Source organism: Nilaparvata lugens, chromosome Y, assembly GCF_014356525.2.
Source record: "Nilaparvata lugens isolate BPH chromosome Y, ASM1435652v1, whole genome shotgun sequence".
NCBI lineage: Eukaryota > Metazoa > Arthropoda > Insecta > Hemiptera > Delphacidae > Nilaparvata > Nilaparvata lugens.
This window is the reverse complement of record NC_052519.1, coordinates 4,708,845-4,734,348: the sequence shown is the minus strand read 5'-3', so window position 1 is coordinate 4,734,348 and position 25,504 is coordinate 4,708,845. Positions and strand designations below refer to the sequence as shown.

The 25,504-nt window shown below is 34.9% G+C and overlaps 1 protein-coding gene across 2 annotated transcripts in view; it reads left to right on the top strand.

Annotated features, from left to right (window-relative positions):
• The window catches only part of LOC111055104 (lysine-specific demethylase 3B), a 92,059-nt gene that overhangs the window by 24,376 nt on the left and 42,179 nt on the right, over positions 1–25,504 (top strand). For both annotated transcript variants that reach the window (XM_039443596.1, XM_039443595.1), the window contains exons 3-5: positions 6,604–7,050; positions 9,030–9,160; positions 10,212–10,457. In XM_039443596.1, the coding sequence (XP_039299530.1) occupies positions 6,604–7,050; positions 9,030–9,160; positions 10,212–10,457 (824 nt within the window). The remainder of the gene's footprint in view (positions 1–6,603; positions 7,051–9,029; positions 9,161–10,211; positions 10,458–25,504) is intronic.

Sequence of the window (25,504 nt, the reverse complement as noted above, 5' to 3'; positions counted from 1 at the left end):
TTGAAATAATATTCTTATCATTCAAGCAATGTATCATAGCAATAGCGTGTGAATTCGTTTCCAACTCAATTGAAAATTAAACCAATTCGATTTTCTTTTGATTAAGTTGGTGTAATGATTAATTAATTAATTAACCCCAGTTAATGTTCAACCATTGAGTTGAAAGGTAAGAAAATGGTATGTACGAGAAAGCAGAGTTCGAGGAAACAAGGTAAAGGAATCTTGAGTTCAGCCGCAAAACTTTTCAAGGGTGTGTCAGGTTTGGCAGGTAATGTCACATCAACTATTTTAAATAAGGTAATTGATAATCTGCAGGATGAAATTCATATTCCGGGATACCAGTGGTGTGGCCCTTTCACAAAGGTTTATGAAAGGTTAAAGAGAGGTGATCAAGGTATAAATTCATTAGATAGAGCCTGTAAGGTACATGATATAGCGTATACGCAAAATAGTGATAATAAAACTCGAGCGGTAGCTGACAGAGCTCTAGCAAACGCTGCGTTGGACATTTTCAAAAATCCACAAACACCTCCTGCTGAGAAAGCACTTAGCTATCTTGTTACAAACGTCATGAAAGCTAAAGCGGTGTTTGGTGTGTCTTTGAGAAAGAAGAAGAAGAAGAATGAGAGGAGAAGTTATAGTAATGATATTAGACGCAAAGCTATAGCTCAGTTGAAAGAGCATATTGCAGGAAAAGGGTATTTTTTGAAGCCTTTTCCTCAAATAACTAGTGGGGGGAGAGTTTTAATTCCACCCCCTCCACCACCCCCATCATCATATGGAGTGAGTTTATTCCCTCAAAAACAAGTTAAGAAACGTAGAACAACAAAGAAGAGTAGGAAGAAGAAGAAGACATGAATATTAAAGGAGAATTGAGTAATTATTGATTGGTCGAAATTATTACAGATTCGGCTAAGAGGTATATATTTATATGCTAGATGCATTACCCAAAAAAATTCTAAAAAACGAGAATGCCATTGTGAATTTAGCGAGGGAAAGCGAGGTTGCATATAAAAAAGTCGGTTCCAATGTTTGGTATTTTGATCCAATTGGAAATTTACAACGGCCATACAAATTGGACAAATATTGGAAAAAAGAAATTGGAGAATATATTTTATAATGTAGAGCACATGCAACCATTAAATAGCGATTTTTGTGGTCATCTTACATTATTGTCTCTTGCAAATCAGTTGTAATTAAGTGTTTGTGCTGAACACACATTACAAGATGGTTGTTATTACATTAAGATCTAACACAAGTAACCTCTACAAACATTTACAAGAAATTATAGAATTGGATAAAAATCGTGAATGGGAAATTGGATTGATTAATTTTTGTAGTTACAATAGCATTGCAAACATTAACAAAGGAACAAATTCCAGCTTCAAATATGGTGATAGATTAATTGAGCTGGATACGGGTGCATATGAAGTTGAGGATATTATAAAATCTTTAAAGAATAAATTGAATATTAATGAGAAGAAGAAGAATAAACTTATTATACGGCCAAACATAAATACTATGAAGATTGAAATTCATTCTGATAAAGCCATTGATTTAACACATACTGATTCGATTGGTAAGATACTTGGTTTTGATAATGTTGTTTTGGAACCAAATAAATGGCATTATTCTCAGCATTTGCTTAACATAACAAGCATTGGTTGTATTGTACTCGAGTGTAATTTAGGATGTGGTAGTTACTCCGACAGAAAACAAAAACATATAATCTACGAATTTTTACCAAAGGTTCCTAGCAGCTATTTAATAAACGAAGTACCATCACCGATTATTCATGTACCTTTGAATAAGCATCGAATTCAAACTATTAATGTAAAGGTAACAGACCAGAACGGATCGTTTATTGATTTCCATGGAGATACAATTACAATTGGGTTGCACATACGTTAAAAACAAAAGTAAACGTAATGGGTTATCTTGTTTTCAATCCACGTTCAAATAAGACGTGTACACGCAATGTCATTAGAGAGACGGACGTGAGAGCATCAACACCTAAAAACAAACATGCTTTGTCGGCTAAAAGTGCGAGAATATTAGAAAAGTTAGGTTTTATAGTTGATTGGTGGAATGTTAGGAGGAGGAGCGGCGGCAATTAGTGAAATTCCGGACGTGGAGACAGACCTTCAGTTTTATAATTATATAACCAAATTCCAATTTCACACTCATACAGTTTATTCGGGACAGGAAATAAAAATCTGTGACGAGGCACGTATTGGCATAAATTCTTTAGATGTCTATTCTTTACCTTGCAAATCATTTATATTTATTGAGGGATCAGTTAACTGTACAAAGCCGGGAAAAGACCCAGCCGATGCACCAGTTGCGGCAGACTATAAATTAAGCAGTAACATAATCAGCAACCTTTTTGACGAAATACGATATGAATTAGAGGGCAGCAAATTTCTAAATCAAGATTGATTGGATTAACATCTACAATTAAAGCTATACTAGTGAAGAATACGCTCGATAAAAACACATATCACCTGGCTGGTTTTGACAGAGCAGGATATGAGCTAGCGGATAATAAATTCACTTTCTGTGTACCGCTGAAATTAATCCTCCCGTTTTTTGAAGATTTTCAAAGAATAATTTTAAATTAAAAACAGGAACTTGTCTTATTGAGGTCACCAACAGACCTAAATTGTGTTGAGTCCGCAAGTGGAACAAACGTTAGTGTGAAAATTACAAAACTGCAATGGAGAATGTCTTACATAACTTTAGAAGATCATGTAAGACTGAAATTTTTGAGACTGCTCGATGCTGACACTCCACTGAAATTAGGTTTCTGACATTGGGAAATTTGTGAATTACCAAATTTGCAAAATTCACTTAACCATTCTTGGGCAGTTCGCACCACATCGAGTTTTGATAGTCCAAAATACATTATAATTGCATTTCAAACTGATCATAAGAATAAAATTAAAAAATCAATATCTAATTTTGATAGCTGCAGTATTTACAATGTTAAAGTATATTTGATCAGCAAGTATTATCCATATGAAAATCTGCTAGGTAAAAAGGAGGTATTATACCGGATGTTTTTGGATTTTGCACCCTCATATTATAATCATTCAATCAATAGCAAACTCGGAACAGAAATTGACTTTAAAACGTTTTGTGAATCAACACCGCTGATTGTTGTGGACTGTTCACACCAAGCAAGTCATTTGAAATCATCGACAGATGTTTGTATTGAAATGGAATTTAATAGTGCAGTACCTGCAAATACTTCTGCCTATTGTGTTTTAATTAGCAATCGTGTGATGGAGTACACACCTCTGACAAGCATGGTGAAAGAAGTTCAGCAATTTTATTGATAGAGCGCGCCGGCTGCAATATTATATAAGGTGTGCACTCTGACAAATTTGGCTCATTATCAGTTTCACCTTTGAACAGGTAACATCTAAAATGTCCTATTCTTTGTGTTCTGATATTTTGGACAAAGTGCAAACTCGGTCTATTGGTATCCAGTGTGATCTTGATTCCAATAGTTTCTATTATGAACCAAGGTGCAGTACACCGATCCAGAAGCCGCTGCAGGTGGAGGAGGAGGAGCAGAATCGGGAAGAGGAGGAGAAAGATGGAGGATTCGACAAGCCCGCTGAAGAGAAAGAAGTGGACAAGCAAGCGAGTATGAAAATTGCTACAGTTGATCTTCACTGGTTTAAACAAGATTGTAATCAAATTATTGTGAAAGAACTTGCCATAATTGATCAGTTTAATAATTATATTGTATCCCATTTCAAATCGCCATTTGCAAAGACAATTGAGTGCAAAATTGTATAATGATGTAACATGGTTAGAACGTCACTATCATAAAATAAAATGGGAGGATGGAGATTTAGAATACACTGACTCATTAATACGTGATTACCTTGTAGGTTATGAGAAAATTTTCACAAAAGGAACTGAGAAAGCAAAGTTTTTAAGAAGATTACATACTAACATTCAATGTATACCAGAGGATTTTGCAAAACCCGATTTCAGCTTTTTCACTAGTTCATGGTGTTATGGTGTGTGTAACATTCATAAAAATAGACCAGATGGTCGGTGTGCTTTGTTCAGTGCTCAACATTATAATTCTTTGTTGTTTAAAAATATGTATCAAACAAATAATTTCATGTGTGAAAACAATCGAATGCAAAGTATGAAAATGGCGGTGATGTACACGAATTCGCAGAAAAGAAACTTTGCTTGTTATGGATTCTTCTACAACGGAAAAGAGATTCAGTGTGTTTATTGCATGCATGCACTGAGACTGGATAAAGCACGTACATGTTGTCTGTCTGCAATTAATGAAGAAAGACCACTTAATTACTCTATAATAGTGCCATCCTACACTTAGTTTTGTTCATTCGCTTATCATGGATCCGAGAAAGTGGTTGGCTGCTTACAACGAGTTGGAAGTGAGGTTAAAAAACTGTATTGATTGGTATGATGAGTGTGAAAGTGCAATTAGGAAATCAACTCGTGAAAATTATAGTTTGGCGAAACAATTAAAAGACATTTTTCTAAGCACGGTTAATTTAAATGACATAAGAGACTATCTATGTTATTATCGTCCTCATAATTTGTGTATAGATAAGTTAATTAAAATTGAAGATGAAATTATGAATAGTTGTGGTGAAATGTGTAAATAAACTTTTTCTGTGTTCAAATGATTTTTCATTCCAATATTCCCACTCACTTTTTAGTTTAGTACTCGTCAGAGCTAGACCTGTCAACAGCAATGTGTGTTGTGTGATCTTTTTTATACAGCCGAGACACGACTGTCTTCAAGTTGTAGGTACAACACATGCATATTGTTAATTTATAGAACAGACACACATGTCAAACATCTGGGAAGCCGTTAACATGAGGTGTTATGGTTTTTCAAAATTCAAAAAATTAACTTATCTCTTGATGGGAATTTCATTTAACGAATTTGATTCAATCTCGAAGAATATTAAATTTTCAACAGGATGTCAAGATGTTGATTTACCATTAACAAAAACAGAAAATGTACACTTTCGAATTTTATCTGAAATGTTCGAATTGCTCGATATACTAGACAGCGGGCATCTACATTATGATTGTACAAATGATTCAGCATTATCTGTTGTTAAAAATTCCGATGAACTTTGGAAATGCTTGTATGATATTGCAGATAAAAAATGTAAAAGAACTTAGATCATTGACCTCTCTCTGGATTCACTTTAATATGACAGTATAGATGTGAGAGAAGGATTCACTTTGATATGACAGTATAGATGTAGAGTGATAGGGAATTTCTCAATTCACTTTAATCTGTCAGTATAGCATTAGATGCTGAGTGAAGGATTCACGTTAATATGACAGTATAGCATTAGATGTAGAGTGATAGGGAAAATCTCAATTCACTTCAATCTGTATAGATCTAGAAAGAAGGATTCACTTCAATCTGTCAGTATAGCAATAGAGAGAAAGATTCACTTCAATCTGTCAGCAAGGGAATTTTTCCCCCTCAAAGGGAAATTATTTTTTCCCTCACTTTCTTCATCCCCCTCATCAACACTGGGCAAGGGGAAGGGGTTAGAGAGAGAGAGAGAGAGAGAGAGAGGAAGATATATCTCTCTCTTTTCATCCCCCTCATCTCCACTGGGCAAGGGGGAGGGGTTAGAGAGAGAGAGAAATATATATCTCTCTCTTTTCATCCCCCTCATCACCACTGGGCAGGGGGAAGGGGAAATCTATTTTTAGAACACCCCCCACCCTTCGGGCGGGGGGAAGGGGAGGCGTGATGGACGAGGGGGGAGGGGGTTTTGGAGCAAAAAAACCGGTCTGAACTCTTAGTTTATATCTACTGGGGAGTGTGTTGATATGAAAATCACCTAAACATAAACATCTGTGATCTCTTATACTATCATACAATTAGCTAAAAGAGAACATTTTATCAAATTAATTATTTTTTATTTTAACTTTCTAATAAAGGGTACAACAAAATTTTATATTGTTTTTATTAATTTGAACAAAAGTAGCCCATATAAGTGAAGTCATTCTAGTTAATCAGTTATGGAAAACATTTTGGGATATCTAAACAAACTTGAGCCCTATGCCACTTTAACAAACATGAGTTACTCATTTCAATATTATGCTGTTTGTCGAAGTTGTCATTAAATCTATTTCACTCGTAGTTATAAATCTGAAACTGTAAATGTTCTTATTCTTACTTAACGCAACTATTACATGTGGTATACTTTTATAAATCTGCAGTGGCTTTGTATTCATCCTTAACAGTACAACTCTTTTTGTTGTTAATCCTTGTGCCTCATGTATGGTATGTATTGTTAGATTCATTCTATCTTTCAATATATTACACAATAACCTTTTTTCGTTTTGGGAGAAAGTAAGAATAAGAGTTTCGGGTTTGAGTTGATGATCAGTTCTTTATGAAATAGTCCTCTTAATAGATGCTATTGTTTGATTAGTGGTTAGAATGTTATAATATGTAGAGAGTGCATAGAATTTCAAATCAAAATTCTGGAATGGAATAGAAAGAGCTGTAAGCTTGTTTTTCCATTTCCAATCATTTTATGATTATGTGTATTTGTCCTTTGATTGTAGATGAGGAGCCACAAAGCAAGAAGGTGTGCAATGAATTGGCCACGCCGCCGACATCATTGCAGAAGCAGCTGACGGTGGCGCAGCTGAGGAAGAGGGAAAAAAGCTTCCTGCAGGATAGACCCTGCTTCGAGGTGGCGCCAAAGCTGGCCAAGTGCCGCGAATGCAGATCGACGCCGCACAACATGCAGGACATCTTCTGTCGGTTCTACGCGTTCCGCCGCCTGCGATACACCAATATTGGTCACCTGCTCACGGCCGGATTCTTGGATCCTCACCTCGATGCCTCGCCCAATGACTTCAACCTGTGGCTGCCCGCGGCTAATCCCTTAGGTCTGCCACCTGCCTCAGACCTCGGCCAGTCTCACTACCTGCTGTCGCTACTCAGCGATCCTTTCTGCCAGATCGTTCAGCAGGAGAACGAAGCCTTAACCGTCCACATGTCTAAAGGTCAGCACACCGATCATTTTCAGATTGAGATAGAATTTTTTTATTCCCTAAAATTCAAAATTCATATAGCCATAAAAATAATCACAGTATAACTTTATATAAAATGAAATGACATTGTTGCACTTGAGTAAAAGTTGTATTAACGTTTATAATACAAATTAATAATGTAATTAATAATGATTACACTATATCAAAAGATCTTTGAACTTGATTTAAACTAAAATCACTACCTAGCTAGAGCTACGATATAATAAATGCAAGTATACGCATTTTACAATAAAATTAGAGGATTGGGAAGAATAATCTGATAAACATTATAACTTTCATGATATTTTTATTGGAGATGTTATCAAGTATCAAGAAGAGCAACTTTAGTTACTTATGCATATGATCGTGGAAAAATATCACTACTTAGAGCAGGTTAGCTATTTTTTGAATATAGCCTTGTGTGATTACTAATAAATCGTGAGAAACTTCCTTATTCTGTGAAAATGGATACTATGATTATTTTCATTGTTGATTTACTGTACTACAGGTATTTCTGATTTATTTGAGGAAATCGATGATTTGCCTTATAGCCGTATTTTTCATATTCAAAATATAACAGAATATCTCACGAAAGGTGTAACAGCCGACATAAAATTTGCAGCAGAAACTGTCTAGTAAACTTCTCTTTTACATACCTTAGTTCTCGAGATTGTCGGTAGTTTGAAATATCTGCCCTCAAGTCATGTCTTGAATAACGGAACTTTAGACCATTGTCTAAAAATATCAAGAATTTATTAGAAAGTAAATAACAAGAATTTATTGAAAAGTTACAAACATGTTTCAACTCCTATGATGTCATCTGCAGTGTGAGGATTCTAAACTTTATTTTGGTTCAACTTTACTAAGTACAACATTTAAAGAACATGATTGCATGGAGACTATTACGTAGTTGAATTATCATACACATACGTTATATATGAAAGGACGTTTGTTGAATCAAGAAATAATAATCAATTCTCCATTGAAATCAACTGTATGAATAATGGACGACTATGAGTCGTTTACCAATTGGTTTACCAATTATTATGAAATTATTATTGATATTATTCGAATTGAAAAGCTTTCAAAAACGTCACCAGTTGAATGTTTCCGAAAACGCACATATTAATGACTTTTTCATGATGATTTTTAATAATTGAAAAAATTAGTTGACATCCATCCTGAGCTTCTGGCTAAACTTGGAATGGCTAAAAACGAATCTGCAATCAAAATTCCTCTATCATGAATAATAACGGAAAAACACAGCTGCTGACCTTCCGGAAGCCGTTAACAGTCATCCTTCAATGCAACCGAAACACTTCCAGTTCACCGCCAAGCTGTGTGAAGCCATCCTGCACTGCGGCCTCAGGTTAGATGGTTCAGCCGGGGGTCCAGGGGGCGGAGCCCCCAGGCTAGACGGATAAGGCGAAGCGATTCATATTATGTATTGCTTTGTTACCCTGAAAAAATTGAGAGAAAACTGTTTAGAATTTAACTTGACGAATGTACTTTTTTCAACTTTGAACGCTCATAAAACGTTCAATAACGTCAAACCAAGGAACAGATTATATAAATCTTATTGGAAATTTCTTCCTCTTTCCAACAATATCCTTAGAATTAGATTTTGACTGAAAGTTTTCTAGTTATTGACGACTGGTAAGTAGGCCTATTTTTAAAATATCGAAAAATCGATAGATCTCGAAAACTAAGGTCGATAAAAGAAAATTTTACTTGATTTTTTTGCAAATTCGGCTGTTTTGTTTTTGGCTGTTACACCTTTCGTGGCACACTCTGTATATTATTTAAATAAAAACATGAATATGTTTCAAGATTTGGAAATTTAATTATAACATGATGAGTTTATTTCACTTATCTCGTTCGTAGTAAGTGATAGTTTTTGTCTTGCTCTGTTTTGTTATAATTCTTATATTGAACTAACTTTTGTGTTTCAGACAATTTAATAGCATGGAAAAAAGTAGTGCAAGGAGTGCGGGAGATGTGTGATGTTTGTCAGACCACACTTTTCAATTATCACTGGGCCTGCAAGAAGTGCGGCTTTGTTGTTTGTATAGACTGTTACAAGGTTTGTATCCACCATTTAACACACCTTTCAGTCAAACATTGTAGCAAGGATGTATCAATTTTAGAAGATTTTCTTGATGTAAACTAATGATTGAACAATATATTATTAAGTTTGCTTATTCTGTTATTCCTTGTGCAATAGAAATTTTCATTATCTAAGCATTCCATTTGATTATCAATTATGATAACTCAGCTGTAGTTTCGTGTTAACAAAAAAAATGCTTCAACAACATTATTTTACTTCTATTTGTAACCGGACTGGACGATGGATGTGGTAGCGAGCCCAAAGTCAAAACATAAACTTAATCCTAGGTAGGAAGTCGGTCCAGTTCTGCCTATATGACCCTGGATGAGGCCCACATGAGATTAAGTGGGACAGACTCAATTCCTTCCAGGATACGCAGACCACAGAAGAACTGTTCGATCTTCCTCTTAATTAACTAACATGCCTCAATTATTAGGGACAAGGCGACTGGAGAACACACGAACATAATTTAAATTGAATACAATAACCTCCTCTCAATAATTTCACCCATCACATATGGTGAGATAGGATATGGATGTCAACTAAATAATAATTCGTAACAAAACATGTTACCAAAAACTTATATGAATTTGCTAAGGTCGACTCCCACAATACAACAGCATTCTGTTGTATTCTTTAAATAATTCTCCCCAGAATAAAATTTATTCATTGAGACTTTCAAGTGAAAAAAGCAACACTCACGTTATTGGGACATGGCCTGAGTCTGTCATGGTTTGATAACGTTAACACACCGGCAATAAACAATAAATTGTCTCAAAACAAAAACAAGTGGTTTCACCGCTTCATAGTATAAATCATCAATTTTACACAGCAGTATTCTTATAATATTTTCCTATCATTGAACATTCCTTACTGCACTTATTTTGCTGTTTTAAATTTGTAATTTATACGTTTTAAGAAAAGGATAATAAATTGATGAATGTTCAGTTTTGGCAATTTAATAAAAAATATTAAATTGGAAATGCCAAAAATGAACACATGAGTTGATCACGTTTTGTGGGTGCAGGACCGCAAAATCGGAATAGTGAAAGAGTGGAGCGTCGCAGACGGAGTCCGCGATAATGTGTCATGGCTGCTGTGCACTAACCACCAGCCGCATGAACAGGACAAGCTGATGCTGACGCAAATTGTGGCCGGCGACGCTCTGCAGACGATCTCTCGCGAAGCGCACGAGGCTTGTGCCCAGCTTGGCATACCCATCAACTGTGGATGCGCACTCGCGCAGCAGCTGACGGCTCATGACAAGTCCAATGTAAGTCCAATGCATTTCTTCTACAAAAAATCAAACCATCTTTATTGCGACCAAGTATTTATTTTTGAGATATGACTGTCACTGGATCACTTTTCCATTTCAAAGATCCAATATGTTTCAGGATAAAATAGTTATTTGTTTATCTAGGGACTGAATTAAAACTTTTCCTCCCTAGAAAAAGTATATGTGGGCAATTACTATTCTACCATCAGGGTATTGGTAAGATGCACATTCACTATAATAACACATTTCTTACCTGCCTATTACATGGGAACCCATAGTTGGCAAGGTATTTTCCCTCTCTTTCTTCCAGCACACCACATCATTTTAGCAATATTGTCTTATTTTTCATGTGTTATTTTCATTGTTACTGTTATTGTACTTTGTTTTTTGTATATAACTTATTTTCATTCTATTTTTATGTGTTGTGAATAAATTTAATTGAAAATAATACTAGTATAATACCCAGCCAATTATCGAGGCTGCACTATCGCAATCGAATTGCAAAAAAATCAGGAATTCTACTAACACAAAAACTATTGAAGATTCACGAAAGAAAATAATTCGAAATAGTCTACCAAAAATCACAGAAAATACAGAAACCCACAATCCAAACAACGGAAGTGCAGTTGCGAAATTAACTTTCACCCAGATTGTCTAAAAAGAAAATATATCGGAATTTGGAGAGCCTAAAAGTGAAGTAGACGAAGGCACTATTAATATTTTGCAGTTCATTCTTGGCAAAACTGGATAGACAAGAACGAATAAATTACCTCACTACAGTCTAGATTCCAGAAGTAAAACAAAGTAAAGTACTGAAATTCAAATGATTCATTCACTTAAAATAATAAATAATGCAATGGAACGCAAATAGATTGTTACAATGACAACAGAAGGAGAAGCTGGAAGGAGTTCTAGACATAGAAAAATAGATATATCGTATATCTGAGACTCATTTTACAAGTAAGTCGTTTATAAAATTCAAAGGCTATATGATCTATCATGCTTTACATCCTAGCAATGTCGCGAGGGGTGGGAGTGCCATCACCATCAGAGACAATCTACAACATCATGATGAAGTGAAACATGAACGTGATAGAATACACTTGATAGGTGTAACTGTGCAAGTAGTAAATTATCACTTTGTTTTTGCAGCTATTTACTGTTCTCCCAGATATTCCATCAGAAGAGATGAGTATTCGACATTGCTTGATATGTTAGGAGAAAAATTAATTCTTTTTGGAGATTTAAATGCAAAACACGTGCATTGGGGATCGCGCTTAACTCACAAGGCAGCTTTTCGAAGCAATGAAAGAGATGTGGTGCAAAGCTCTTTCAACTGGTAAACCAACCTACTGGACCACTGATACGAGGAATATCCCAGATGTCATACGTTTCTTCCTGAAAGATAATATATATATATATCAGTGAATTGTTTGCATTTAGAGGATAGTTTTGACCTTAATTCCAACAACTCACTCATCATTATGACTCTGGTGATTCAATCCTACGGAAGGAAAATACTTGTCTTGCGCAAGCGAATAGCCACACTTATTGGGATGGTTTCGAACAGATGCCAAGATTTGGTAGTATCTAGGTATGACCTTAGACGCAAAGCTTCGCTAGAAGGCCCATATCAAGAAGAAGAGAGAAGAGCTTGGAATCAAATTTAAGTAGCTGTATTGGCTGATCGGAAGAAACTTTACCCTTTCAATCTGAAACAAAGTACTTCTGTTCAAATAGATATTATAGCCAGTATGGACGTATGGTATACAAAAGAAAAAGAACTCTCCATTATGAAACGAAGAACGTATTGTTGATCGGGAGTTGGAGGAGTTTGTGATTAATATCCAACTGGCAGCATATTGTGATACTCCACAAATCAGAAGAATAACCACTGGAAATAATTACACTGCGGAAATCAGAGAAATGATTGTGGAAAAATGAAGAGCTAGAAGGAGATGGCAGCAATCACGTTCCCCTCAAGATAAAATAGTCTCGAACAATCTAACTCAAGAACTAAGGAGAGAGATTCAATGTATCAAGAATGAATCAATCAATAGTTACGTGAGAAACTTAACAGCAGAATACAGTACGGACTACTCACTCTGGGAAGCAGCTATAAAATAACAAAAAAAACATCCAACAATCTCCTCCTCTTAGAAAGCAGGACAGACAATGGGCAAGGAATTGTGATAAAAAGGCTCAGACATTTGCGGACCATCTTGTAAATGTTTTTCACCCAAACAACACAGCTGAAGAGAAACTTGAGAAGCAGAGGAGCTTACAGCCGAATCAAGAAATAATGCGTGTCACAGTAGAAGAGATGAGAAGATAAATAAGAAATCTGAATAACAAAAACACCTCAAGATTTGACATAATAACTGGCTTAGTCCTCAAGCACCTACCAAGAAAAGCAAAAGTGAAATTAACTAACATTTTGAATGCTTCTTCAGACTAAAATTCGTACCATAAATATGGAAAGTAGCAGAGGTCATAATGCTACTGAAGCCAGGTAAAGAGCCACATAAAGTATCATCATATAGGCCAATATCATTGTTACCTGTCCTATCCAAGTTGTTAGAAAGGATTTTACTGAGTAGGCTAAAACCAATAATTGAGAGACAGCTCATAATTCCAAGTCACCAATTTAGCTTCAGAGTGAAACACTCTACAATAGATCAAGTGCATAGGATTGAAAATGTAATAGCGAAGTGCATAGAAAAGAAAAATGTTAGTTCACCAGCTTTCCTTGATATAGGGCTAGCTTTATATAAAGCATGACATGAAGGCCCTCTTTTCAAACTGGCAAACTGAAAAAGTGCTATCAAAGCAATTACAGATATATTACAATCCTATCTGACTGACAGATACTTTAGGGTCAGGCATGAAAAAGTTCATATTCTGATTTGAAGGACCAGTTACTTTATACCTACTCTATACCAACGATATTCCCAGCCTTGATGAGAATACTACAGTAACATTTGCAGATGATACAGCCATAATATACGTAGAGTGATATTCAGATTGCAACAGAAAAACTACAGAGATTCATAAACAGAATCAAAGATTGGACTAGAAAGTGGAGAATAAAATTGAATGAAGCAAAGTCCATTCACATCAATTTCATCAATAGGAAGGACCTGCCCATACCAATCACTAACAACAACCAAGTTTTACCATATGTTAATGATGCCAAGTAGTATCTAGGTATGACCTTAGACGCAAAGCTTCGCTAGAAGGCCCATATCAAGAAGAAGAGAGAAGAGCTTGGAATCAAATTTAAGTAGCTGTATTGGCTGATCGGAAGAAACTCTACCCTTTCAATCTGAAACAAAGTACTTCTGTACAAATAGATATTATAGCCAGTATGGACGTATGGTATACAACTTTGGAGGTGTACCAGAGACAGCAACATCAATATCATTCAATGATTCCAAAACAAGGTACTGAGGAACATTGTGGAAGCTCCTTGGTATGCCAGGAACAGCGATCTTCATAGAGACCTGCACGTTGACCTGGTGTCCACCAAGACCCAGAGGCATGCGGAGAAGCACGAGGTGCGACAACGTCGAGGCGATCCAGCTGCTAGACAATGGAGGGTTGGTGCGGAGGCTCAAAAGGAGGAAACCGTGTTTGAACTAGTGTAGTGCTTGATCAAGTAGTGTCCAAAGAGCAGAGCAGTGGTTGAGTGAATCTAGCTTCTATAGTGCAGTCAATAAGAGTGTACATATTAATTAAACAATAGCGATAAGAGTTTCTAATGACAAATTCACTGTTCAATTTTTCAATTAGTATTTTAGGATAGTAAAAATTAGATCATTAGTCTTCAGACTAGAAGGCTATAGTATTGACCAATAGAAAAATCTGGTGTGGTACACTCACACAACTTTCCTTGCTCATTGAACTGTAACATTAAACGATTATAATTTAGGGGAATAACATAATGACGATTGGCGGCAACATATTTGAAACTACGATCAGACTACTGTATATTTTTTTTTTTCAATTCAATTCAATTCAATTTATTAAAAACACACAAAACAAAATTACAAAGATTTACGAAACGAATAAAACACAATAAAATGTTACAAATATAAAAAACCATGGGCTTAGTGTTTGGGTGTGTTGGAGAAGAGAAAAAAAGAGAGGAAGATACCTAGCCAACTATGGTTTCCCATGTAATAGGCAGGCAAAGAAGAGAAGAGAAGTAATGAGGAAAAAAGGAAGGGAGAAATGGGGGGAAGGAAGAAAACAGAGGAATAGGTACTCAAAATAAAGGTAAGCGAGTCCACTGAAAAATGAAAAAAAAAAATGCTGGAGCAGAAATCTCGAGTCATATATCTAAATGGAAGAAGAAATTACTGTATGTCCAGTTTTTTATATCCAGTTTAATTTTTCCGCTGATCTTATTGTCCATGAGAAAGTGATTCGGAATGAGGTTTATTATTTTAGTACCTATGTAAATTAATTGCCTCCTTATACATTCAATATTAGTGTTATAGGTTATATATTTGTTAGCAGTGGCCCTTAGATTATAATAATTAAGAGTAGAGTTTATTGTGAGAGGAAAATCGGATCTATATTTTATTAAGTACTCAATTACGGTTTTTATGTATAATTGACGTATAGTCATGACCTCAAAATCACTAAAAACCATATCCGTTGGATAGAGCCTGGGTTTGTTTAATATAGTTTTAATTATCAGTTTTTGTGCTACAAATAATTCAGCAATATGACAGTTGAAACAGCCTCCCCAAACAACTATGCCATACTGCAGAATTGACTTGACTAGAGCATGATACATCATTTTCAGGTGGTTCTTATTAAGAATTCTGTTAACTTGGTAAAATTTAAAGGATAAATATCTAATTTTTCTACATATGTATTTAATATGAACATCCCATTTAAGGTTTTCATCAATTATAATTCCCAAATACTTAGTATTATTGACTTTTTTAATGGTGGGACAATCACAATTACCCAAGTTTAAATTGCACTGAGAATGGAGTCTCAAATCTTGATTCTCGTTAGGCTGCCCTACTCTATTTGCAGAGAAAGTAATGTAATTAGTTTTTTCAATATTTAAACTTAAGGTATTCTTATCTAACCACTTCTTAATTAAAAGCATATTATTTTCAGCTATAGTATGAACTTCATTCCATGAATTTCCGTGAAAAATAGCTGCAGTATCATCTGCAAAGGATATCACAGTTGAGTTTAGAAGTCTTAAATTTAAAAAGTCATTTACATAGAGTATGAAAAGGATGGGAGAAAGTACAGTACCTTGAGGAAGACCATAAGAAGTTAAGTTAGTTACACTAGATTGATCATTTATGGTTAGGGACTGGGTTCTATTACTCAGATAGCTTTTGAACAATTTAAGCGAGACTCCTCTGAAACCATAGGACTCTAGTTTATTGAACAAAGTATTATGAGGTATTGTATCAAAAGCTTTGCGTATATCCAGGAAGACCGCAATAGTTTTCTTATTGGAGTTTATTTTATCAGATAAAGTATTGATGAATTTTATTAGAGCGTCAGATGTACTTTTACTATTTTGGAAACCGAATTGGTTCTTGTTGATTATTTTGTTAAGATTCAAGAAAGAAACAACTCTTGACTTTATTAGTTTCTCCATTATTTTAGCAAGGTTGCTGATAAGACTAATCGGTCTATAATTACAGGGATTAGTCGGGTCACCTTGTTTGAATAGAGGTTTTATTTTGGCTGATTTGAGGTGCTCGGGAAAATATCCCTCCTCAAAGCATCTATTAAAAATGAAAGCGAGAGGTTGAGATATAAAATTGGCTATTTTCTTCAGCGTAATATTACCTAGACCATCAATACCAGGACTGCAGTTGTTCTTTAGATTTTTAATAGTTGCCTCAACTTCAACTGGGCACGTTGGTCTCATAAAAAACGTATTATCGATCTGTATTGCAGGAAATCGATCACCAGTATTATCAGGGATATTGATAGTTTGAGCTTGTAATTTACCCACATTTGTGAAATAATTGTTGAGGGAGTGAGCATCAAGTTCAGCACTCTTTTCCTTGATACTGGCCTCACCTATAACCTCGTTTATGCACTTCCACAACTTCATGCTGTTGTTATTACAATTTTCCCTTTATAGTAGACTTCCTTTACATGATTTATGATCTTATTCAAACCATTACGATAAGCCTTATATTCATTCTTTAAGATATTGTTATTAGGATCTCTTCTGAGTCTAGAATGCATTTTGTCCCGCGTGATTATTGATCTTATGATGCCTTCAGATATCCAGGGCTTCAGGGGACGAAGTCTGTTAGGTATCACTTTTACCTTCTTGCATTGATTGATGAGACTGGTCAAACGATCGACAAATTTATCCATAATAGTGTCAATGCTTCCATTCACGGTATAGATTTCTCCCCAATCTTCATTCCTTATGCGTTCCAAAAGTGCATGATAGTTGGTTCTAGTTAATGTGTTTATCAATACGTTTCTATTATCCTTATTGATAGGGACCTTCACCAAGTTCAGTACAACCGCGTAGTGGTCAGTTATGGTTGTCCTAAATATAACTCCTTTAGTGAACATAGAATGGTTGCCTGAATTTTTATAAAAAATGTGGTCAATGCAAGAATTTGTTGTGGTTGTTACTCGGGTATCACCATTTATGTAAGACTTATAGCCATTACTATTGAAAATATGCATATAATCTTGAACAGGAACACTAGTTGAATGTGTATTTATATTCATGTCTCCCGCCACACATACATTTATTCCATTAGGAATTTTACTGATTTCATTACTCAGACTATTAAGAAAATTATCAATATTTTGATTACTTGGTGATCTATAAACCCCAATCACCTTCACAATGAAATCATCAATTCTTAAGTCAGCACTAACTACATTGGCATCAGAGATATCGAGTGAAACTTCATTGAATCCTATGCAATCTTTTATGTACATGCATAATCCATCACATTTATTCTGTTTAGTGTACTTATTTATTGCCGTATATCCAGGAATGTTGAAAATGAACGGCATATCTGCAGTCAACCAGGTCTCAGTTAATATTATAATGTGAATATCAGTTTTCAATTCATTGAGGCAGCAAATAAACTGATCGAAATTAGCATTCAAACTACGTATATTCATAGACATAATATTGAAACACTCAGCATCTTTATTTCTGTCCTCGTGAAAGTGATAGTTCAAATAATCGTCGATTACATCTGTTTCATTTTCTGTTTCTAAAATATTAAGAACCTCTTCAGTGTCACTCATAACTTATATCATCAGGTCCACTTCTCTTTTCCTTGTTCCATTCAACAAGCCCCTCACTATCTATGAATTTAAGTTTTTTAATTAGTTTGTCCACAGCATCATCTACCAGACTGGTTGTTAAATACCTGAAAGTTTCAGTGTGTCTAGACAAGGCAACAATCGCATGGGGCATGCTGTTATAGATTTCATTCTCCTTGTACTTAATTCTGATTAGAATAACATTTTTATGAGTTAGCCCTTGTGCTTCGTGGATTGTGTGAAGTGCAACATCCTCTCTCCACTTTATAGTATCACCCACCATAAGTTTTTCTTCTTGGGTGAATGTTAATATCAAAGTGTCGGGTTGTATCAGATGGTATTCCCCATTTCTGTAAGTAGGCAGAATTGAGATAGCTCTTTCATTAAGCGTCGTAATATTTTCATAGACAGTGGAAAGGACAAAACAAACATCGATAGGACATCTACGAGTTACCGTTTGTTTTGTAAAAGGTTCGCAGAATTCTGAAATTTTATGCCATCTTGTGGCATAATTACTTCTCTCAATGTAGGGTATTTGGTTTGCGTCACCAACTACAATTATTTCTGAGGCCTTACTCAAGTTAGCAATAAAACCGATGTAACCCGCATGCATAAGTAGAGCTTCATCAATAAAAACTCTATTGTATGTTTTATTCTGATTATGATTTATTATATATGAGCCAACTGTCCTGTAATCAAGCTTAAGACGATTACAATGTTTTCGACCATACCTTTCAATGACAGTTTCACGGATTGCTTTAATACCTGCCCGTGTTTGAGTGAGTACTAGATCCTTGCCAGGCTCATGATGCGAGACTATAAAGCAAGATTTACCACAGCCGGGAACACCGTCATACCACTTTATTTTAGGAAGTTTACACTCATGAAGAGTTATTCTATTTATAGTTTTTATTAATTCGCTATTCAGCATAAGTGTAGTATTACGTGTGACTAAAACATATCGTTCTTTAGTAGAGAATTTTAAAGTATCCTCTTGAAATATATATATAATTGATTTCAAAGTACTTTTTCCTTTGTGTAAATTGTGAAATTCGATTATTTTTTAAAATCGTCAAAAAAACTGTTTTGAACTGTAGTCGTTCAAAAAACAGATGAAATAGCTCGACTATGTGTTATTTTTATAAACTGCACTACCTACTAGCTACCTACCTCATGCACGAGAATGAGGTTACAAAGTCCATTTCTCAAGGATGTGGTGGACCCCCCATTAGTTTCCCAGGAAGGAGACTCATGTCTGTTGATAGGGCTTATGAAAATGAAAATGAACTTTTTTTTCCAAAAAAAAACATTACAAACAAAGAAAACAAAAACAATAAGGGAACTTACTTATTGCATTAGCATGCATATTGCAAGTTAATGCTAAATGTAGCTATATATTCATAGTTTATAAAAATAAAGTAACATTGCTGCTAGAATAATTAATATGTCTATTATAAATAATTACGGGTAATATTTGAGTAAAAATGATACCTGCATAGGTTTAAAACCTGTGCGCAGGTAGGTTATTAAAAAAAGATCAAAGACTCAAAGAAAATTACAAACGAGTTAATAATTATAACTAACGTAGGTACCTAAGAAAATAAAAGTGGAAACTTTCCAGAGATGAGGTGAAAGAGAGTATATAAAGAAGAAAGCAAGATAATGAATAAAACAAGCATTAGACTAGTTGAACAACAAAGTTCACATAACTATTTAATAGTTATGCTTATGTAACCTAATGGTTTTGCAATTACCAACGATGACTGTAATTATATTTATTTACACTACGGTACTACTATGATACTATGAACAAGTTAACTGAAAAAAAAAGAAAAATGAAAAGGAGTACTATGAAACTAAACCAACAGAACAAACAAAACAATTGATGATAAGTTACTAAAGCAATCAAATAGGTGCAAACTGTTTTAAATCGTGAGCAAGTAACTCAAGATCTTTTGATTCAAAACTAGGGAGATTATTGAAACAGGAGTTCGTTAAGCTTATATTCAAGTATATATTTATCCAAATTTTCCCTTTTCCGATATTCATTTCTATATTCAGGAAGTCTCGAGGAAGACTGTTTATCAATTTATTTGATACATAAATGAATTGTCGACGACATACATCAAGCACGGTCAGATCATTATCGTAGATTATGCTAGAACGTCTTAAGTGGTATATGGGCTCACGCAGGTTGAAATTATTCTTATTTTTCAGTATAAAGTGAAGAAGGCTTTTGGTGTACAACTTTCTTAGCGTTAAAACATTGAAATCAATAAAAAGATCGTTACTGGGGTAACGTCTAGGTTTGGATGAAATAGCCCTTATTAAAAACTTTTGAACAACGATTAATTTATTGAAATTAAGGTTTCTGACACCCCCCCCCTCAGGCAATTATTCCATATTGCAATACTGATTGTCCATAGGCAAAGTATACCAGACGGGCGATTTCCTTATTTTTTAGCATACCAATATTATAGAAATTGTGAATTAGGTATCTTGACCTACGGCATTAGCTCATAATTTGTACATCCCATTTTAAATGACAATCCAGAAGGACACCCAGAAATCTATAGTGAGGTCCACGTTATAATGGCAGTGTACGATTGACAATACTGTTGCTGTCCTTTTCTATCATACAACAAACAGATAGCGCTTTCTCTCTCTCGCTTTGCAATGTTGTCCGTTTGCCAGAATATTTTATTTTTACTTTTGACAGTGACTGTACAAAAGTAAACAAACAATTCTCAGCCGCCATTTTTTTCTTCATTCTATCAAAATATTTGAGTACATGAGTCGTATAATTGATTTAAAATGTATTTTTGAAACAATGAAATAATTTTTAGACATTTCCGTATGAGAAACAGAAATTAGAATACCTGAAATGACATTTTAAAAGTTGATAACTAACCATCCTAGACTTCATCCATGCTTCAGTTAGCCTACACGTAAGGTTACCTATACCTACTGAAATAATATTGAAAGGTTATTTCAGAATTATTTCCATTGAAATTACTTATTTTGAATAGGATTTCTATTTTTCTATTATTTTTAAAATAAATAGGAATAGAATACCTACCAAATAACTTGATTTATGCTGTTTTGAAATTCAGATTGTTGTATCACAGCTTTTTAAATTAGCCGCCATTTCAGGTTTGTATAAAAATAAAAATCTGATCTCAGTTATGAAAGCAAATTTTCTAATCAAATTATGAAAAAATATATTTTCTTGATTAATTTGACATAAAATTGATCATTATTATAGGATCAAATTTAATGGGATGAATTGAGTAACAGCTGTTACTGTACACTCATTGGCAAAATGGAGAGACTTAGCAACGTTTTTCTCCTATGTTTCTTCACTGGACCTCACTATAGTGTTTGTAACCGATTTTATTATTGGACAATCACAGACAGAACTGCCCCCGCATGAGTGAATTCTCAGCTCATTCAAATTATTTGGGAGACCAGTCTTATTTGGAGAGAATGTAAGATAGATACTTTTTTCGAATTAAGGGTCAGGGTATGGTCATCTAAATGTGATTTTAGTTCCTTGAGGCCTTTTTCACTGATGCTTTACATGTCTTCCCACGAATCACCAGTAAATATTAAAGTGGTGTCATCCGCATAGGAAATAATATCACTATTTTCAATATCAATTTTCAGCAATATCATTCATGTACAAAATAAATAGAATTGGAGATAGTACTGTGCCTTGTGGCAAACCATAATTAGATAACATGGCAGTACTTGTTCTATTATCCAGGGTTAGGTGTTGAGTACGATCTTTCAGGTAATCAGTGAACAATTTCAGAGGAATACCTCTTATGCCCAGATACCAGATATAATGTAATTTCTCAAGCAATCTTTTATGCGGTATGGTGTCAAAAGCTTCACTGAGATCAATAAATACAGTCAAGGTTTTTTCTAGTATTTAAATTTTTATAAATTATATTAATTTTAAAATTGCATCCTCTATACATTTCCCCTCTTGGAAACCATATTGATTATCATGAAGAATTTTATGGAGATTCAGGTAATTTATAAGGCGACTCATTATTACTCTTTCCATGATTTTAGAAAAAACACTTAGAAGACTTATTGGCCGGTAATTTGAGGGATCATTGTGATCACCTGATTTGAATAGTGATACAATTGAATATATCTTGAAGTGGTTTGGGAATACACCTTCAGTGTAGCACTTGTTTATAATTACAGCTAAAGGCTTAGAAATTAAGTGAGAAATTCTTTTAATAGTTTGGTTTGCTATTTTATCTATACCTGGGGCTGCACTATTCTTTAGAGAAGCAATAGAGTTTGAAATTTCATTCTCATCTGTTGGATAGAGGAAGAATGAGTGTGGTGAGTTAATATGGGTGTCTGTGGTTTGCCTGGGTAAAGTTGGCACATGATTGTTACTGTTTGTGGACCTCAGCTTTTCAGCATATACTCTACCCACGTTGGCAAAATGATTATTGAGAATGTCTGGATCAATTTTTGGGGCTGGTGATTTCTGATTGTTGCCTATCATCTCATTGATGCAGTTCCACGTTTTTTTGCTATTACTAAGAAATAATAATATAATATTATAATTTTATTTTCATAGAACCTAAACTTACATTGTTTTATGAGTTTATTTAGTAGGTTCCTGTAATTTTTATATTCTATTTTTAATTCAGAATTAAACGGTTGTTTTATGAGCATTTTATGCAATTTGTCTCTATGGCGAATGGAATTTATCAAACCCTTTGTGATCCAACTTTTCAATGGCTCCAGCTTGTGTGGTATGGCCCGTTTACTAGAAGAGTTTTCAATCAAGTTTAGCAATTTTTCTATGAAAATATCGGTGGCTTTGTTTGCATCCGTAGTAGGGTTATCCATCCAGAGTTCTGATTCCAACTTCTTGGATAATGTTTCAAAATTTATTACGACTCGGTGATTTTGGACTATATTATTGGGTGTTGGCTTAGGTGAGCGCATATGTAAACAAGTGGAGTAGTGATCGGTAACATTTGTCTTGAAAATGATGCCTTGAATATCATTATCCTTCAATTCGCAGGTTTTCAGGAAGGTGTGATACATGTCCTTGAATTGAGCTGTACTCTGGTATCTTTGTTAATGTAAGATTTGAACCCATTTGAGGACATACAGTTGAAGTAATCAGCTGTAGTTTTGTTGTTAGAGTTTAAATTTATATTTAGGTCGCCGAGAAATATAGAGTTTTCATGTTCTCTGAAATGTTCTATGGAATGATTAAGATCAGTTAGGAACAGTTCTAGGTCCGATGATGGGGATCTGTATATTGCAAATATAGTTATATCTATATTTTGAAAGGGATGTAATATATTTAGTATCAAACTATTTGACTCTGCTATGTTATAATTGATTATATTCACATTTAGCTACTCTAACGAATACACAAATTCCGTCGCATTTATTCAAATTACTAGCCTTATTGATGGCTGAATATCCATTTATAGAGAAATTGAAAAAAAGTTCATCTGTTTTCCATGTCTCCGTTAGTACAATTATATGTCTTACAATAATTGTCTTACAATTTTGAATCATGTAAATAAATTGGTGAAATTCAAACTGCGAATATTCATCTGTATTATATTTAAGTCATTCAAAGTTCTTATGCATGTTTGTCCGTGAGGATCAGAAGTAGTAATATCCTCAACCAAAATAGTATCTTAACACTCTCTGGAAAGTTCCTCTTCGAAATTATTGACAATAACCATGTTAAGAAAAAAGTATAATGTAATATTATATTAGTCAAGTATAAATAAGGTTAAGTAATTGCTTTGAAAATGAGTACTTTAGTAGAAGCTTTACGAGGTTTACTGGAGCTCCCAATCTTGCACATTTAGTAAATAGTATAATATTGCTACAAATTGTAGAAATAAATTGACATAAAGTCGAATTAAGATAAAAATAGAATCATGAAACAAATTGAACTTAGTGATTGGAGGCATCGCTGAAATGAACTAGAAAGAGGTTACTGGAATATCAGAATAATAATAAATATAATATCAATTCAATAAGAAAATATATAAAGAGGACTAGTTTGGGAAAGTAGGCCATATCAGAGTTCTCAGATAAATTATAGGCTTGACTGGTGAATACGGACAGGTTGAAGTTTTGAAGCTCAGTTTGGATAAAATATATATGTATATATAATTTTTCTTTTCAGAAAGTTCAACAAAATAGTAAATATTGTACGTATTATAGTAACAAAATATTACAAAATAGTAAATACGTGTGATAAGAAAAGGGATATTAGACTACAGTCAACTAAAAGCAACAATTCTTTAAAAAAGGCAAAAATAAACCAGCTTATTAAAAAAATAATAAATAAAAAAATAATGACATTAATAACCTTGCAATGGTAAGAACATTATCGTAGCTTCAAAAATGCAAAAACTCAGCAATAAAGCCTGAGAAACTATATTGAGCTTGTTGACTTAGCAGGGCTCCCCAAAGTGTGAGGCAAGGGCGCAAGGCGTTAGTGTTTTCAGCATATTTGGGAGACAACTGTGACATAATCCTCTCATTTTCCCTCCAAGTCACTCTTCCATCACTTGACCACACATTCTTAAAACCTAATCTATCAGCGATGCTTTTCAACAACCAGCGTCTTTTTTGAGTGAGATCCTCATGTATGACGATGCCGGTTCCTTTCAATTTACGCCTATTCGAGATGACAGCGTGACGGACCTGATAGCTGATGAACTTGACTAGTAGCTATCGAGGCCTAGGTCGCGCACCAGTAGTCACAACATCAGCGTGCGTCGATCTTCGTCCTATGCGATGACATCGGTCAATGTCAGCTGGCACGATTGATAAACTAAGCTTATCATTTATTAGGGCTGCCACAGCGTCCACGGACATATCCCCACCGTCGGTCTCAGGAAGCCCCGAAATACGGACGTTTTCTCCTCTGGTCTGGTATTGTGCCAAATCGTCCGGACGGTCATCATAGTTTTGTTGTAGATGCGTGAATGGCCCTTGAGTAGCTTCACCTCACCTGACAGCTCGTCGACCCTGGCGAGAGCCGCCTCCAGTTTGCTCGCCATTGCAGCGCCGATCGTCTCACACAGACGAGTCTCCAGTCTAGCAGCGAAGCGGTCGACGAAATCATCTTTCAAAAGCAGCGCCTCTAGAGTCTCGGCTATTTGTTTTTGCGTCTCCATGGCAACAGGAATGCTATCGGTACTCGAGGAGCAAGACGAAGAGGAAGCAGTTCTGCTCGTCTCCTCTCTCTATTGTCGATTCGGTTGCTGCTGCTGCTTCTGATTATGATGAATCTGCTGCTGATGTTTAGCCGGTAGATTGATAGGCTTATCATTGCTGGTTTTCGAACTGGCTGTTGCACGAGTCGTTCGTGGTGACAAATATATTATTTAGAGTTCATAAAAGAAAAGAATACACATAATGACGATGTTTAGAAACCGATATTAGAGCAGGAATCTGAGGATGATTAACTAACTCAGACTTGTAAAAAAACCGACTAATAGTAATGAAAAATCCACTAAAACAGACAATTTTCAGGGAGCTCTCCTTTTGCACGTCAGCCTTCAAACATTTCTTATCGCAACTGATGTATTATAAATAGCTATCCATGATATAAATTTGAAGAAAATCGTTAGAGCCGTTTTCGAGAAAACCGTGAAAAACATGGGTTTTCTAGTAATTATCTGCCATTTTGCTCAAGAATATTACGGAGCTCCTACAATTTTTCCAGAAAT